This window comes from Ursus maritimus, assembly GCF_017311325.1.
Source record: "Ursus maritimus isolate PB19 chromosome X unlocalized genomic scaffold, ASM1731132v1 scaffold_X1, whole genome shotgun sequence".
Lineage (NCBI taxonomy): Eukaryota > Metazoa > Chordata > Mammalia > Carnivora > Ursidae > Ursus > Ursus maritimus.
In genome coordinates, this window is record NW_024423319.1 from 27,199,656 (window position 1) to 27,211,721 (window position 12,066).

General features: G+C 36.5%; 2 protein-coding genes across 2 annotated transcripts in view; one reads left to right on the forward strand and one right to left on the reverse strand.

Moving 5' to 3' along the window:
- THOC2 (THO complex 2) overlaps positions 1-11,568 on the forward strand; it is a 118,494-nt gene extending 106,926 nt beyond the window's left edge. Inside the window, exons 37-39 of the mRNA XM_040628354.1 lie at positions 2,684-2,760; positions 3,242-3,287; positions 10,735-11,568. Coding sequence (XP_040484288.1) covers positions 2,684-2,760; positions 3,242-3,269 — 105 coding nt within the window. The 3' untranslated portion in view covers positions 3,270-3,287; positions 10,735-11,568. The remainder of the gene's footprint in view (positions 1-2,683; positions 2,761-3,241; positions 3,288-10,734) is intronic.
- On the reverse strand, positions 3,294-9,590 carry LOC121102470 (tyrosine-protein kinase Fer-like). Its single transcript, XM_040628362.1, is given in 2 exon segments — positions 3,294-8,858; positions 8,861-9,590. Coding segments are annotated over 2 exon segments (870 nt in total). The 5' UTR covers positions 9,276-9,590; the 3' UTR covers positions 3,294-8,403.
- Positions 11,569-12,066: the final 498 nt, after the last annotated feature.

The following is a 12,066-nucleotide window of genomic DNA, read 5'->3' on the forward strand; positions in this document are numbered from 1 at the left end:
CCATTATTCATGTATGGTAGTGTGTTTGTTGCCTTTTTAAAAGTACTAGTTTGTTGCATGGCAGGCTGTTATTTGGTGTTTTAACTGGTATTTTCACCCTAAAATGAGTTTGAATTGAATCTTCTGCGGTAATAAGGATCTTCAGCCTAACAATTTCTACCAACTCTGCTTGTCTTTCATGTCATTTTACAATGTGAAATGACTGCCAATACTCTCCAATGCTAACTGGCTGTGCCCTTGTATAAAAGTAATATTTTAAAACAAAAACATAAACTCTTGATCAATGTAGTTCACAATTCTTGGTTCTAGGATCATTCAAACAATGACCGTGAAGTGCCGCCGGACTTAGCCAAGAGGCGAAAAGAGGAAAATGGAACAAGTAGGTAGATTTATTATTGCTTTCAAAGCTGTCGTCAAACTGAACTGGAAAAGGCTTTCATGATTCTCTTTTATACTTTTAGTGGGGGTTTCAAAACACAAAAGTGAAAGTCCATGTGAGTCTCCTTACCCAAATGAGAAAGACAAGGAAAAAAATAAGTCAAAATCTTCAGGCAAAGAAAAAGGCGGCGATTCTTTTAAATCTGAAAAGATGGATAAAATCTCCTCCGGTGGCAAAAAGGTAAATTAGGGAAACAAAGGAACAAAAGGCTTTTTCTTGAAAAATTGACTCTGAGTATTTAGCAAATACTGAGTTTTTTTGGTAATCAAATAGTCTTTGGTTAATTATTTGAGGGTGGGAAGAGGAGGCAGTGGGGGAGGGTGGGTTATCTGGGGGGAATTCTAGCCAGTTGGATCCCAAATTACTGGGAGAGTAGAATTAGTTTACCTCTGAAATTCCTTTTCTCTCCATTCCACCCCCACCTACTCTTCTATTCATTGAGCTTTACCCTTTACCCTTTCTTTTTGTGTTTTCTTTTTACTCCTCCTCGCCAACAGTGTTTTTGGTTTCTTTACATTCATGAGATTAAAATATGGTCATGTGTATTCTTTTTCCCTGATCATTATTGCATTGTCATAAAGTCTTTATTAATTGTGATTTTTAAACATTTTTATAACATTTTGCTCCTAATAAACTTATGTGTTTGCAACTTGTATTTGATTTTCAGACTTAGTGTGCATTTTCTTAGATATTCATGGTTGATATTCATAATACATTTCATGTATCTGCCATAAAGCAGGCAAGTCATTACTAAGGTGTAAAGTGTTTCAAAAACATTATTACGGTATATATAGTCATAGTTCTTGAAAGCAGTTTTGGAAAATTATAAGGTAATTGTTTTAAAATTTCTCTGTGCTTTGGGGTGCCTGGGTGGCTCAGTCGGTTAAGCTTCCGACTCTTGATCTCAGCTCAGGTCTTGATCTCGGGGTTGTGAGTTCAAGCCCTGCGTTGAGCTCCATGCTGGGCGTGGAGCCTACTTAAAAAAAAAAGTTGTTTGTTTTAAAAGTGACGCTGCTCCTTTTAAATATTTTTTTTAAAATCGAGGTAAAATTCACATAACATAAAAATAACCATTGTAAAATGTACAATTCAGTGGCATTTAGTATATTTACAATGTTGTGCAATCATCATGTCTATTTAGTTCCAAAACATTTTCATCACCCCAAAGAGAAACTGCATACCCATTAAGCAGTCATTCCCCATTTCCTGCTCCGTTTAGCCCCTGTCAACTACTAATTTGCTTTCTGTCTCTATGGGCTTACCAGTTTTGGATATTTTATGTAAATGGAATCGTATAATAATGTGGCCTTTGTGTCTGACTTCCTTCACTTAGCATAATATTTTGAGATTCTTCCATGCTGTAGCATGTATCAGTACTTCCATTTCTTTTTATGGCTAAATAATATTCCATTGTATGCATATACCACATTTGTTCATCCATTTGTCAGTTGATGGACTTTTTTGTTGTTTCCCTTTGGCTATTGTGAATAGTGCTGCTATGAATGTTTGTGTGCTGCTCTGAAGTGTGTGTTTGAAGACCTGTTTTTAGTTCTCTTGTGCGTATACCCAGGAGTGGAATTTCTGGGTTATATGGTAATGCTATGTTTAACTTTTTGAGGAACCGACAAACTGTTTTCCACAGTGGCTGGACAGCTTATGTTTTACCAGCAATGTACGAGGGTGCCAATTTCTCTACATCATTGCCAACGCTTGTTATTTTCTGTTTTTTTTTTTAATTTTTATTAATTTTTTTTTTTATTATAGCCATCCTAGTGGGTGTGAAGTGGTATCTCATTGTGGTTTTGATTTTGCATTTCCTTAATGACTAATGATGTTGAGCATCTTTTCATGTGTTTGTTGGCCATTCGTGTACCTTCTTTGGAGAAATCTCTTCAGATGCTGTGGCCATTTTTAAATTGGATTGTTTGTCTTTTTGTTGCTCCGTTGTAAGACTTCTTTATATAGTCTAGATACTAGACCCGTCCCGTATGAGATGTGTGATTTGCAAATATTTTCCCCCATTCCGTACATTGTATTTTCACTTTCTTGCTAGTGTTCTTTGATGCATGAAAGTTTTTGTTTTTGACGAAGTCCAATTTTTTTTTATTTTGTTGCTTGTGCTTTTGGCATCATTAAATACGTTTTTGAAGAAAAATGTATGACTGGTGGGTGATAAAAAGGGATTTTGAGCTGATTTTTCTATTTGGTTTTCCCTTCCCAAACTAATTCCGCCATTCCTTATAGGAGTCCAGGCATGATAAAGAAAAGATAGAAAAGAAAGAGAAACGGGACAGTTCAGGAGGAAAGGAAGAGAAGAAACAATATCCTTTTCATCTTATTGGAGTTTTTAATCAGTGTAATGGAAAGCTTTGATACTGGTCATGTTTAGAATTGTACCCTTGTAGTATGTGGTCTGAATAAAGTTTAAGGGCTTACTAGCTTTTAAATAGTCTCTTCAGTTAACCCTCTCAAATGTACAAAATGTGGAAGTGGGAGACTTGATTTTTTTTTTTTTAACTTCTGTGGTGACTGTGAGGTTGTTTTATGTTGTCAGGGGATTTAGATTCTCTCTGGTTGTATTACTACTGAGAGGAAGAAAGGGAACAGAGAGTCCTTTGGGCTGGGGGCATGGGGATTAGAAGGGCAAGATGATGCAGCAGATGAGCAGAGCTGGTAGAAGTTGAGGCTACCAGGCTGGTCAGAACCAATTAGGCCTGCAAGTTGAAGGACTGCACTGAAAGTTGAGACACCATTCCTTTTTTTTTTTTTTTCAAAGTTGTTTTCCCTTAATTTGTCATCTACTCATAAGTCCTCGGACAAGCACAGATAATGAAGACTTTCAATCAAGGTGAGTGTTTTCTCACCTCCTTTCATTTAAAGATAGAGATATGAAACGAGGTCTGATAATGTTGAAGAAACTAGGTACATTTTGCAAGATGAAACTTGAATTTTGCACCTAACTCTAATGACCAGGTCTTTGGGTACAGATGCAAAACAAGATTCACAGTTATTTTTAAGCTGCTTTCATCTTAAGCTTGCTGATTAGCCACGCAGTTTTTGTGTGTGTTTTTGTTTTTTGGTTTTTTTGTTTTTTGTTTTTGTTTTTTTTTTTTTTAGCACCAAGATGTATTTTAGAACATCTGGCTTTCTCTTCACCACTCATTCCCAACTTCTCTGGATAATTAATCACCTTTTTTTAAGTACCTTTAGCCTTGTGGGTGGTGCTGGTATCTGCACTTTACAAGTGAAGAACCTGAGACTCTGAGGGGTTAAGTTGAAGAGGCTAGCAGAGGTATTAGCTGACAGAGCCAGTATTCACAGCATAGGTTTTCTTGCCCTTTAGTGTTCCCTGCTTTTTCTTTTCATGCAGACGTGTTATCCAGAAATTTTTGTTCTAAGTTTTTATGCCTCATTTGCTGCCACAGCCCATGTTTTGCAAGGCCAGAAAATATGGTCTGTGCTTTTTGTTCTGGAATTTAAAATATACATCTTCATTTCCAAGGTAATTATGCCTTGTATGAGATTTAAAAAGTGTTTAACCATCTTAAATAAATTGTATGTGGATGGTAGTTCACTCTTAGTGAAGAGAGCATTCAGAACTTAAGATAGTCTTTTTTGAGCGCTCAGATCATCATCTGAATAGCTCTTGTTTGGTGATGCCTTAGGATTATTGAGATTTGTAGGATGATTTGCCCTCTATATTTAATTGTTTGAGATGGCTGTATTTGAAGTTGTCAGCTCTTAAGAGTCAGAAATGTATGAGAGCCCATTCTGTATGAGGGTGTGAGTTTTAAGGTATGGATTTTGTCCCATTTATTTTGGCTTCAGAGGAGGGACTTGTGTTTGCCAGCTGGCTAATGTCCTAAGAAGTGGTGTGTGCCTTTTCAGCTTTGTTATTCTCTGCTTGTTATCTAAGTAGTAGAATAGGGTAAATGAGAGTTATGAGAGGACATTTAGAATTTAGTAGATTTTCTTGAAAACCTTTAGAAAGTTTGCCCATTCCTCAGTTCTAGTCATCCCCTGCCCCAACAACTAGCTGTCTTCCCTAGCGAACTATAAACTCTTCATCTTCTTTTTTATTCTTCACTTTACTTTTTTATTTTGGCATTTTGCTTTTTACTTCTTGCTTTCACGTGGTCTCCTTATTAAAGAAAACAAAAAAACTTACCACTTATATCTTCCTTAGGAATGGGTCAGCCATTGTGACTGACCACTTTCACTGTGATTTTATATATTCTCTTTTTACTCAGTACCTAAATATTATTCTTTGGTATGTGAAGGTTTTACTACAGATTTCTTTGAGTTCTTACTCACACGGGCCATGGATTTGTACTTTACTTCTCTCTATAAGCTTTCAGGACCAAAGGCATGAAAAGACCAGTTTGGGTGTTAGATGTTAGGTTGGTGGTCTTGCAGCAAACCTTCTCAATTCAGCTATCCTTTTAAGATATATTTGGCTTGATGTTCATCCTGTTCAATTTCTTCTTGACAACCATGTCCTGTACTTTCTCCTTGGGTAGACTCTTAATTTTGTGAGGCTCTGGTTGATTTTTCCTTCTTCTGGCTGTTCTGGCTGCCTCCTCCTATTTGGATACATTCTAGGATTGATTAGGTCTTTCTGTTGTTCTTCCTTTTCCTTTAAAAGTCTCATCATTTCTGATTGGTACCATTTACCTTTGGGCTACTTCAAATCTGCTGCTCCTTGCTCCCTTTTTTAGTTATTTTACATTCTACAGAAAAGAGCACTGCTGCGTAATGTCACATTTCCATGATTCGAAGATGTTATTAATTGTAAGATTCATTGTTGGTTTCCAGAACTGTTTTTTTGAGCAGAGTGGATAGGGAAATGATACTGATTTGTAAATATCGCCCTGATTTCAGGAAAATTAAAATGATCACATTAGAGGTAAGAAAATACACTATATAAATGTGACTCTGTTTAAATTGCTTCCAAAGTCTTCTGTCATCTTTTCCTATCTCATGATTTTTAGTTGTAAAATCCTTTCACCTTGTTCGCTGTATCTTCTGTTACTTGTTATTGCTAACGTTTTTGTCCAAATTCATCTTATCTCTCCTTGATTTAGTCTCTTGAACACTGCTTTGCCTTTAACTTTTTCCTCTAGTTTAATCTCTAAAAACTCCTACCTATTAAAATTTTTCTCTTAGAACCAGGTTCCTTTAGCTTCTCAATTTTAATTTTATATGTGTGGTCCTCAGTTCATGAGTGTCAGGTTTAGCTAATTTGAGAGTCCTTTTGTGAACCAGATGCCGTACTGAGACTTGCTCCCAGACTCTGAGAAGCTCAGTCTTCTTGGACTTTGATTCTTGATTTCAAAGAACATTAGCAGTTAAGCTCTATCCTACCCATCTGTATTTGTAGTATACTACATTTCTGTTCTAATCCTCCACTCCGAGAGGCCTAATCTGTTTTGCAGGTCCTTCTCTCACCTCCAGTATCATAGGTGTAACCTAACTCTTTTATCCTTTAAACCACATTCTGCCCAAAGGCAAATTCTCAGCCTTTGGGCAGAATGTAGCTTGTTATATGTACTTTCTTGGCCTCACACAATATTTAATTTTGTCTTAATCCATATGACAAAATCCAAATTTCAGTTTCTCTTGAAGAATTGGAACATCTGATAACATTGTGTCCTGATTTCTGCATGGCAACAATCAGCTGGGCCCCCTAGATGCTGCCCCCCCTTTATGTACAGAGTGGGTCTTTTTTTTTTATAGTTTACCTCATTCAGTCCCCACCCCTACTTCATTTGTTTCCATTATATACTAGCCTCTGTAAACAATTGATTTTGTAATTCCTGTTCTGAGCCTTTTTTCTTCAGTCCATACTTGGAAACTGATCTCCTAAGTGCTCAGAGATTTCTTATTTTAGGAGTGTGTTGCCATGGTGAAGCACAGTCTTAGGTCCCGGTAATATGTGTTGGAGTGGGGAGTGTTCAGTTAAGTTTCTTTCTTGGTTTCCCATTGCTTACATGTGGGCATGTCAGCTTGCCTACAGAGTCTTCGTCACAGATTCCTATGTAATAGATGAGTATGTTACATATCCCTCTCAGATTGTGACCTTGTTGAAGGCAGTGACTTCATCCTTTCCTTCTAATCAAACAGCCAGGTATTTTTCTTTTTTGTCTGCTATGTTTCAGATACTCTGTTAACTCTACAGGGAGAGCTATGTGCAGAAGTATTATGTGTATCTCTTCGGGATTGATGAGAAAGAGCATTGGAGTTTTTTTTGCCCTCAGAAGAAGGTTCACTTTATAGCACATGGTGGTATCCTGTTTAAGAAGAGGTTGCTCTGTGTGCTACAACATATTTTTGAGGGCAGGTTTATTATACTTTCATTTGGGTCTGTATGTAGTAATCATTAAATGTGTTCGAAAGTTTTGTTAGGAGATTGAAATGATAGACTCAGAGTATTTTTCTCTTCATTACCATCATTTATACTCTTTAGTGGGTGTGCGTTCTTTGCGCTGATATTCATAGGTACCAAAAAGTTGGACAGAACAGGAGGAATTTTCTATTTTCTTTTTCTCATGTAGGGTAGACCAAATACTCACTAGGTGCTGTGCTGTTTTTATTGGGACATAGGCATGAGCACTTAGAAAAGGGCTCCCATGCCACATTCACCCCTGAGTGTGACTATCCCTTATACATGCTTTTATCCTGAGAGGCACCCCTGGGTGTGCTAAGATTCAGTTCAACGGAATCCCAGTTTTAATTCTGTGTTACATTTATCTACATGGAACATCTCAGGAAGTATGTTTGCTATGATAAGAATTCCTAGGTAGCAGTAGTATAAGGAGAGTAAATGAAGGAGTAAAGTGGAATTAAAATGGCTATCCCTATGTCTTTCTCCTGTATCTTCTTATCTTCTTTTTTCCTCATGAATGTTCATTTGACTTTTTAACTGTCAGCTTCATCCATATATGCCTTTCTACTCGTGTGTGTGTGTGTGTGTGTGTGTGTGTGTGTGTGTGTGTGAGAGAGAGAGAGAAAGAGAAAGAGGTGTGTGTGTGTGTGTGTGTGTGTGAGAGAGAGAGAAAGAGAAAGAGAAAGAGGGAGAAATAAGATCATGAAATCCTGATAACTTCAGAAACTGGTGAAAATGAAGGGAACCAAATTCTCAGATGCCTCCTTTGAGGAGAAGACACTTAACTCAGAACAATCTTATTGATTCTGTGGGCCTGTGTTTTATACTTTCTCTAAAAAAATTCTGTTGCCATCAAGAGGGCTCCTTTATGAGGAATCTATACTATTGAAACATTTCTTATTTGATCATAAAATTAGAATACGTGTGTGTGTTTATAAGGGCATACCTTGGATAAGAAGGCTGAATTTATATTTGCCTTTCTTCTCTACTTTGATCACTGGTCTAGCTGTTCTTTTCTCCAGACCACTCTACTTTTCAGACTTGCTTCTTGCTGTCACAACTCTATAAAGTAACATCATTTAAAACCAGCTGCCTCAGCTCTGAGAGCATGCTCTTCGAGGGCATTTCATGCATAATTTTCTGATGCCCAGGAGGAGGGTGTGGTGGAACCTAGGGAAATTGTAACCTTACTAATACAGCAGGGCCTATTTCTGGGAGTGTTGGGGGGAGGGAAGAAAAAAACCTCAGGATGTCCTGTCCAGATAATACCCAGTAGAAAGTGATGTTTACAAAGGTAATCTTGTCTTTATGCAAACACAATATTACCAGTGCAGTTGATAGCACCAATAGAGTAGAGATGTCTAGGATGGAGGACAGCCAGCTCTGGACCCAGCCTGAAGTAAAAACCCTGTGAAAAACATCAGCAGTCCGAGGTGTGAAAAAGATAGATCTGTGTTATCTCTTGCATTGAGCGCCTACGCTTTCTTATTTACAATCCTTAAACTAGCACATATTTTAAAAAGTTAAGAAAACAATAACCTTAGGAGAATGTTCCAGGTAATGTGGTATTAACGCATTGTTAATGAGAAGAAAATATTACTCTGCTGGAAGATAGAGTCCCAAAGGCTGAGTTTGGCACTGTTTCATCACTATATGACTTTCTTCTTGATGGCAGTTCTTTCTGAAGTTCACTGAACTTGGGGCGGTTTTCAAGTTTGTAATCCCAACACTTTTGTATTGATAAATACGCTCGACACTGCTGAGAGACTGACATCCAGTATCTTCTTTCCACTTGCTCTTGTGCTTGCTGATTTGTCATTCCAGGGTATGGACAGACCTCTAAGCTGAAGGTCTCCCAGAGGAGGATGCCAAAGCTCCATGCGTCACTCTCAGAACGATATCTCCCATAATTAAGAGCTTCTGGTGCTGTCCATTTAATGGGAATCTGCTTTAAGTCAGAAGATGAATATACACCACCATCCTCTTGACGAGACATTCCAAAGTCACTGATTTTCAGAACATTATTTTCACCTCCAGGCAGTTTCTTGCAGCAAGGTCCCTGTGTATACAATTTTTACTCGAGATTCGCCATCCAGAAGCAGCATCTAACGAAAATTTCACTAACTGTTTTAGTTCATCCTTCTTTCTCAGAAAGGAGAGGAAATCGCCTCCTGGAACCAGTTCCTTAATGATATAGATAGGCTGTATATGTGTGCGAACTCCTATAAATTTGACAATATTGGGATGATTATATTGCTTGAGGATTTTGGCTTCTTGTAAAAATTTTAATTTCAGTTCCTGGGAGAGATCATCTTTACATGTTTTAATGGCAACAGCAGTTTTATCCTTTGATGTGCCCTTAAATATGTCAGCAAAAGTTCCCTTGCCCAGTAATTCTCCTGTGACATCATCATGATTGAGACCCCCATTTCTTATTCTAGTTATGGCCATACTGATACCATGATACTCTTTATTGAAACACTTTCTTTTCTTTTCCTTTTTTTGCAATTTAAAAAATTGAGATAAAATTTATATAACATAAAATTTGCCATTTTAAACTGGTTTTTAGTATATTCACTATGGTATAGCCATCACCACTAATTCCAGAACATTTCCATCATCCCTAAAAGAGACCCCATACCCGTTAGCAGTCACTCCCAGTTCTCCCCTGCCCCTGGAAATAACTAATGTACTTTCTGTCTCTATGAATTTGCCTGTTTTGGACATTTCATAAAATGGAATCATGCAATATGTGGCCTTTTGTGTCTGGCTTCTTTCACTTATCATGTTTTCCAGGTTCATCCATGTTGTAGCATGTATCAGAACTTCATTTCTTTTTATAACTGAATAATGCTCCATTGTATGAATGTGTACCACATTTTGTTTATCCATTCATCAGTGATGGACAGGAACAATGATTTTTAAGTATTAAAATTGTAAGTTCAACATTAGTGTATCCACAATTATAATTGGTAATGTCAAGGTTATACATGGTGTGAACAGAATGCTGTATAGAAATGATGTGTAAATTATTTGTCAGCATTTCATGCAAGTGTGATTACTTTCCAAGGCCCTTCTAGCTCTGGTTTTATGAAATATGTGAATGTAGTATTTTCGTCAATAAAGTTTAATGCTTTAAGCATTAGTTTAAAATTTGAATGAGAACAATGTTAGGCAGATATGAAGTTATTTGCCACATGTTGTAATGATCATGTTTTGAATTTATTTCAATATGCAGTATTTGAAAATGTCAGTACATAAAGGAAAGGAAATGAGTATAATTAAGTCAATATATTTTTAAAGCAATTTTTATAATTTAGCAGACATTGCATCTTAATATAAGTCACTATTAAAATCGTGTCCTTGTGAAAAATGTGATGTCATTTTTCTCTTTTTTTTTGTTGATCATGTAAAATCGGTTCCTTTTCATTGCTCTGTGTTCTGTTTACTTTTGACAAGCTATTGCTTGCTCCTGTGGAGTATTTTCTTGTTTCTATTTCGTTTTATCCTCCCTCCTCTCCCTTGACTTCTCCCTCTTTCACAGACAAAATAGTCAGTGTTTTTTTTTTTAAACTCCTCATGATGTGCCTATCTTCAGTGGTTTCTGAGAGGGGGAAGTGATGAGAAATGCACAAATATTTCATTCTTATCTAGGGACTTAATTCAAGCCTTTATTGACAGAACTCTTGATTTTTCTTTGTTTCTTAAATCTTCCTTCTTTACTTCCTTCTTGTTTTCCTCCTTTCCTCCTCCTCCATTCCTTCTCTCCCTTCTTTCTTCCCTCCTTTGTTTCTCCTTCCCTCCCTCTGCCCCTTCTTTCCATCCATCCCCCCTTCCCTTTCTTCTCCCTGCCTCCTCCCTCCTCTTCTTCCTTTCTTATCTATCAATATAATCACTTTGTTTCTTTCAGGTGAGATTGGAATGAAATTGTTCAGCTGTGACCAGAAATTTATTTTCCTGAGTAGATTGCCGAGAATTATGAATCAAGAGGGCCCATTTGCATCTTCTTAAGTTATTCAGTTATCTGCTTTATTGCTCCATGCCGAAAACTTAAAATTGTTGAGTTGTGCATTACTGTATTTAACTTGTTGCTTAGTTTCTACATGTTTATTTTCAGTAAATGGCTGAAAGTGTTAACTGTTCCATATTTTTAGCACAATGTGCTGCATACAGTTCCCAACAAGCAAATAAGGTTACATGTGTACAGAATTTCATTTTAGGTTAACTAAATATTGCCTGGGTTTAGTTGGTTTTTTTTTTTTTTTGGTTTGTTTGTTTGTTCGTTTTTTTTTTTTCCAATCTGAAATGCTTCCTTTTTATTGTTTGAAACTGAAAATAAACAATTATTGAACCATTTTGAATTTACCTCATTTTAAAACTCAGTTTTAATTTATTATTTGGCCTGTTTTTAATATTAGTCACTAAAAACAAAGTGGGAGCAGTGTCTTATGCAATGCTTAGGAGTCATTTTATACAGTACGTGTACAACATTAAAACCTGTTTAAAAAAGAAAAAGGTACCAGCACTCACTTGTCCCTTGCCATTTTTTCTTGTAATTATGTTAGACAAATCTGGGGGGGCTAAAACCAAAAGTTAATTGTGTTTTAATTCTACAGCTACAGGAGCTTTGTATTGCTGAACTTTCGTCTGGAAAAGTTTCACAGTGACATTTTTAAAAGAAAATTTTTTTATCTACTGAATTCTACCAGTGTAACCTTTTTTCTAAATAAACAATAGTTTTCTCAAATGATTGTATATCATTGTGTATATTGTTGCTTATTCACAATAACTTAGTAAAGATAATTCAGTAAGGCTCCTAGCCCTTTCTTTTCATTTCCGTCCTAGTCCATGGTCTACAGTGTTTTCAAATGATATCTCATCCAATAATATGAAAGAATCTTACTTGATTTGCTCACCTCTGCACCTGGGGTAAACAATGGGCTGAAACCATGCCTAAAATTATCCATTTACTCTTCAATTCTTTGGAACTGATGAAACCCATGCAAATTAAATTTTTTTTTTTTTTGGAGAATGACAAGGCTATAATTTTTTAAAGGATTGAGCAGTGCTGAGCATATTTGAGAATTGGCAAAGGGATAGAAATCTTGATGCCCCTTTTCAGGTAATTGTAATTTGCAAAAATTGATGAGCACAATAATTATGGGAGAATGATCCATTCAGTGACTATTGAGCACCCATAATGTGCCTGGCATAAAAAGAAATTATGCATGGTTAAAATGAT